Genomic DNA, 6,000 nt, shown 5'->3' with positions numbered 1-6,000 from the left:
AAAGCATGTTTCAGAAAGGAAAGCTTTTAAAATATTTTGGCAAAGTACTTGCTAGCAGATAGGAAATGAACTATGGAAAGAAATAGGGTGATTATATACAAAGCCCATCTTCCTATGAAAGCAGAAGACATCAGTTTGTAGGCAGAGGAAGTGCTGAGAAAATACACTTATGTTTGATGAATGTTCTTTCTAGTGTATATTACTCTGGAAAGATTTTGAGCACGAGCCAGATGACAGACTGGTCGTTGGACAACATGCAAACAGACTTGCTGAGATTAAAATCGGAGGATCCTGGGTCTGAGTCCTGGCTCCCACATTTAGTAGCAGGGTGATATGAAGTAAGTCATTTAATCTCTCTAAGACTCAGTTTCCTCGTCTGTAAAATGAAGGGCTTAGAATAGATGGCCTCTAAAAGTCCCTCCAGCTCTAAATTCATGATGTCTGATTCTCTGATGTTGTATAGGTACCACTTTGGAAAGTTAGCCAACAAGTTTCTTAATTTGGTTTACTTTTTTTTTAATTACAGCACTTCGCAAAGATCATCTAGTAAGGCACAGGGCAGTTGCAATCTGCATTGATAGATGGAGGACCCACATTGCTGAAATTATGGACCCCTGAATTCAGGTTGCTACAGAAAACTGGACTTTGGCAGAAGAGAGGAGAATCCTATTTGGATTCTTAGGGCTCTCAGGAACACCTTCAGCAGAAGTGAAAAGAGCCTTGACTCCATGAATGAGGAGAATTGAATTCTAATCCCCATCCTGGCACAAGCTAGCCATCTGGCCCCAGACAATCTTCTTCACATCTTTGGAATTCCCTTTCTTCCTGGGTCAGATGAGGAAGTTAAACTAAATCATCTCTGAGATGATTTAGCTCCAATCTTGATAAGCACAAACAGGAATTGAATTAGAAATGCAGCTATCCAGGGCTGGAGAAAAGAGGGAATAGGTTCAAAACTGTGACCCTGGACAAGTCCCTTCACCCCAATTGCTGGCCCTTCCTGCTCTTCTGCCTCAGAAGCAATGCTTAATATCAATTCTAAGGCAGAAGGTAAGGCTTTAAAAGAAATGCAGTGGTATGTAGTTAATTGTGGGAGTATTATAGCTATTTGAAGTGTCACATTTAAATGCATACTGTATCGAATGATCCCTATAGAAGAAAAAGAGGGGTAGGTAAGGGATGATGGAAAAAATGAACATTAAAGGAGAATTTCTGGAGAGAGATAGAAGAGAGCCAGATAAAGCAGCACAAAATGAGCCCCCAGGTGGCAGAGTATACAGAATGTCAGGCCTGGGCTCAGGAAGACTTGAGTTTAAATCTGGCCTCTGACACTACAATGACTCTCGGCAAGTCACTTAACACTGTTTGCCTCAGTTTCCTCATCTGTAAAATGAGTTGGAGAAGGAAAGAGCAAACCACTTCAGTATCTTTGCCAAGAAAACCCCAAGTGGGGTCCTAAAGAGTCATACATGACTTGAACAACAACTTTACAGCCCAAGAGATTGAGTACCATTCATTCAACAAACATTTATTTAGCATTTACAGTATTAAGACACTCTTTTATACAGGCTGTCCTCCATGGAACCCAAGGCAAAAACGTCACAAATTTTTCCTGAATGTTGGACACATAAATCATAGTCCACAAAATTGCTTTCCTTCCCTAAGGAAAAAGGAGAATTTCTAATACTATTTTCAAGACACTTGTCTAATTTTTCTTAGAAACTGAAGAGTTTGCAAAATGAGGCGATGGGCTGAAACGGCCTGGGAGTAATGCCTATGGCATGGACGATAGTCCACTACAGATTGCAAATGCAACAAAATGCATGGGAGAATATGGGTATGCCATCCTAAAATATTAGTACACAACTGTGTGTCTTCGGTTTCTAGAGCATTTTGTGGTGGGTGATTTACTTCATTCCCATGTGGCTGGCCACTTGCTAATTCTGTAGCACACCATCTGTTTTCAACTAGGATATCTCCAAGTTCTTCTCATTCCCTACTCTGTATCCCACAGAATTCAATTTAAAATAGCCATAGATCAGATTCATTTAGATGCACAGTAACATAGCTGCCTTTTCATTTTTATTTGGCAAATGTTTTAATGGGCTTAGCAAACTGTGCTATTATGAGGTAATTATGGAAACACAACACCTTTTTTTTTTTGTACCAGCAGTTTCATTTCTGATGTTTAATAGCAGTAGAAATAATTTTACTGTACAGCAGGAATATGCCTAGGATAGGACCTACAACCACCATTTATCCAAATGCACCCTCCATCTCCTGACTCTTCTGAGAAATAATTACTCATAGATAATAATAGTAGCTCCTATTTATATAAGCTTTATGGTTTGCAAAGCGCTCTCCTCACAATAATCTTGTGAGGTAAAGAGTCAAAATATTATGATCCCCATTTTATGGATGAGGAAATGGAGATTCTGAGAGGTCAAGTGACTTGTTCAACTTGTAATTCCAGAAGCTGAGTCTCTAATCACAGCTTCTTGGTTTTGTGTCCAGTGCTTTTTCCATGAACTAGAACTTTCATGAACTATACATTAGCCTGGGGGATAGGAGCTGAGAGAAGGAATACTCAACTCTCAGCTGGTAAGCTTGGAATGGAAAATATAACAAAATATAACTATCTAGGGGAGAACTGCTTTCAACAGAGGATTTCATTTAGCCTTCACTCCTCCAGGTCTACACATGCCAGTTTTGTTAACTCGACTACTTTGCTTCTCATCCCTCCAAATAAAACTATTCTAACCTGTCCACGTACTTAGATTTTATGTCATCCCCAAGAATCTCCTGCTATAGGTACCAACTCACACTCCACTGGCCTCTCTGCCATTTGCCAGTCATGCTCCTCCCTCCTCCCTGTCCAATGTCTTGCTCGCCATTCCCAAATAAATGTGCATTATATATTCTCATTACTTTCTATCTATTCATATTCTGGTTCTACCTTTTCTTTCCTCTAAGGTGGAACTACTCAGAGAAATAACTTTTGATCCGAATTCTATAGGATATTTTAAAAAGGATTAATTACCATTGTTACAACAATCCTTGTTGCCTCTGGGGAGAGATGGTACCTGATGACCAGGGTCAGTAGTTCTCCATAGTTCATGAGTGACATCGGAGTGATAAGAAATGTCCATCTTGAGGTCTGTCTGGTTCTCACTAGTCCTTGTTAAATCAGAATCTGAGATATTTAAGGGGCATAGGATATCTTGGGGCACCCCAGATGAGTTTGATTTGTTGAGAGTGTTGAGTGACATGTGTACTAAAGCTTCATTTACGAAGAATGAATTCTCATGGCATAGGCTGTCCGATCGAATAAGGTCAGTTACCTGTATAAGAAATTACAAGGGAAAATGTAACAATTTCTCTAGTACTCACTTTTAACGTTATTCATAAGACAGTTCCCAAGAACAAAAATTTATTAAATTAGTTCCAATAAGAGGGAAGATCAGGAGGAATTCTATGATCTCTAATCTCTTCCCTCTCTCCTCTTTCTCATAAAGCTAGAACTAAAAAAAAAATTTCTATGAGCATATTGTGTCCTGAAAAAATGATGAGAAACATGCCTTGAAAGAACTGAAAAAAGTGCCTTTTTTTGCCAAATCATAAAAGAAAAACTCTATCTAGGATTATAATAGAGCTTTTATGTGTTGTATGTTTAAAAGGAATATATTTTGTGGGTTAACTAGAAAGGAAAATTAAATGCAACAGAAACCATCTTCAATACACTTACCATCAAGTTTTGCAATTTAGTGCATGGACCATGTCAAAAATAAGGTTTGGTATAATAAAATAAATTGCAGGAAAATATTTAATTTTCTATGCATCCTTAAAGAAGAAAATGTAGTGGAAAACTTCTAAGAGATTCCTTACCACCACCACCACCCATTTACACATCAATTAAATCTTCGTTGTCATGAGTACAATAGTTTTATGCTTATAATATCAAGTTTACATAGGGATAAAAGTCTTCGCAATAATGGAAAACAGAAGTGTCAAATATGCCACCAGGAGGTTACAACATTCCTGAATGCAGTCTGAACCACATTAAAACCTAACTAAGAAATATTTAGCAAAATAAATGGGACTGTCATAAAATATAATTTTTATTTGTGATTTTTAATTCAATACCAGCCCAAAGGGATCCTTATGAATGATTTTGTGGCCCTGTTTCTATTTGAGTTTAACATCCCTGATAAAAAGGAAGTAACACTGAGAGACTATGACATCTCATCAGGGCAGTAAGCAATGATAATTTCAGAGCACTGATGTTTTCAGAATAGACATGCTCCCTACCTTTCAGGAGAGAGGTGGTGGACTATGGAAGCAGAATGAGACATGCATTCCCACATATGATCAATGCTCTGATTTGTTTTACTTATTTATTGCAAGAGAGAGGGGTCATTGTGAAATGACAGTGATATGAAAAAAGAAAATTAATAAAACATTTTTAGAGGAGAAAAATTTTACCAGAAATAATGAAACCAAATCTAAACTCAATACAATATCAGTTATGAATGTTCATTTTTGGTTCACATTTGTGACTCTATTGGTGCAGAAAACTCCCATTTCTCAAATTTCTTCCATTTATACAGAGCAACAGCCCTTCTTTAACTTAGAATGTTAGAGAGTTATCTGGAGCACTGCCACGATGAAGTGAATTGCCTACACAGTGATGGGCAAACTATGGCTCGCGGGCCAGATGCGGCCCCCTGAAATGTTCTATCCTGCCGTGTGACATTATTCCTAATCTGACAAATACAACAAGGATACAATACAATGAAACTTCGAAAGAGTTGCCTTAGAAACAGACTGACAGATAAGCATTTCCTTTCCTTTGGCTCCCTCTTTAAAAAGTTTGCCCATCACTGGCCTAGCATCATATGGCCAGAGGCAGGATAGAAACGCAGGTCTTTCTGGAGCCAAGGCTGACTTACTATGTTACAGCTGCCCCCTACAATTGCTAACTGCCCCACCTAACAAAATATGGTTATGAACGTCTCTGTATGACCATATAAGAAGGTTCCTTAAATTACAAAATGCGAAGATCTTCACAAAGAAAAGATCTGGTACGAGATCATGGACCCCTTTGGCAGTCTGATGAAGCCTACAGACTCCTCAGAATAATCTTTTTAAAGGCGAAAAACAAAAATACATAGGATTACAAAGGAAACAAATTATCTTGAAATATAGTTATTAAAAAAAATTTAAGTCTGCAGATCATAGGTATAGAGCAGATGTACAGATGAACCAGCTTAAAATGTAATTAGGAAATATTTCACAAAAATAGATTAAAATACAGTAGAAGGTAGTTAAGATGTTAATATGTGGTCCTTTAAATCAATCTGCAGCTGAAGGGATCCTTCTGTCTGATTTAGTGTCCCAACCCATTTCCATTTGAGTTTGACACCACCGGTCTAGCTAGAAGATAAAGGTTTCTTTGCCAAAGTGTTTTCCTTCCTATGGGAAAATTCTAACTAACATTTATTTAAAAAAAGGGAGCCTTTCTGATTCCCATGTTTCAATGCCACAGAGAGGTGTATGAAGAATTTTGGAGCAGATTATATTATATTACAAATAAATATAGCCACAAATGCTTATCTATTTCTATATCTACATCTCCAAGAAGCAACACAGCACAATAGATAGAAGAGCTGGCTTCAAAGACCTGAGTTCAAATCCTACCTCTGACATAATCTGGCGACCTCAGGAAAGTCACTTTACAGTGATCATGGTTATCCGGTGCTTAGATATAAGACTATAAATTCCAGAGCATGAATCTATTTGCTTTAGCAGAATGGTTTCACATACCAGAAGTTCCCTACATTGATAAAATGACAGTTCCAGTAAAATCATAAAGAAGGGAGGAAGGTAAGAAGGGAGGGGAGAGAAGAAGGGTGAGAGAAAGAAGGAATGAGGAGATAAAAAAAGAAGTATTAGCTCTAACTGGCAGATTTAGTATCTATCTGGTTGGAGAGAGAGAGACAG

At 37.9% G+C, this 6,000-nt stretch overlaps 1 protein-coding gene across 1 annotated transcript in view; it reads right to left on the bottom strand.

Moving 5' to 3' along the window:
- The window catches only part of ARHGEF28 (Rho guanine nucleotide exchange factor 28), a 152,701-nt gene that overhangs the window by 39,703 nt on the left and 106,998 nt on the right, over positions 1-6,000 (bottom strand). Inside the window, exon 27 of the mRNA XM_044663055.1 lies at positions 3,041-3,341. Coding sequence (XP_044518990.1) covers positions 3,041-3,341 — 301 coding nt within the window. The remainder of the gene's footprint in view (positions 1-3,040; positions 3,342-6,000) is intronic.

This window comes from Gracilinanus agilis, chromosome 1 (assembly GCF_016433145.1).
Source record: "Gracilinanus agilis isolate LMUSP501 chromosome 1, AgileGrace, whole genome shotgun sequence".
Classification (NCBI taxonomy): domain Eukaryota; kingdom Metazoa; phylum Chordata; class Mammalia; order Didelphimorphia; family Didelphidae; genus Gracilinanus; species Gracilinanus agilis.
Note: the sequence above shows the minus strand (reverse complement) of the source record. Positions and strands in the feature narration are given on the sequence as shown.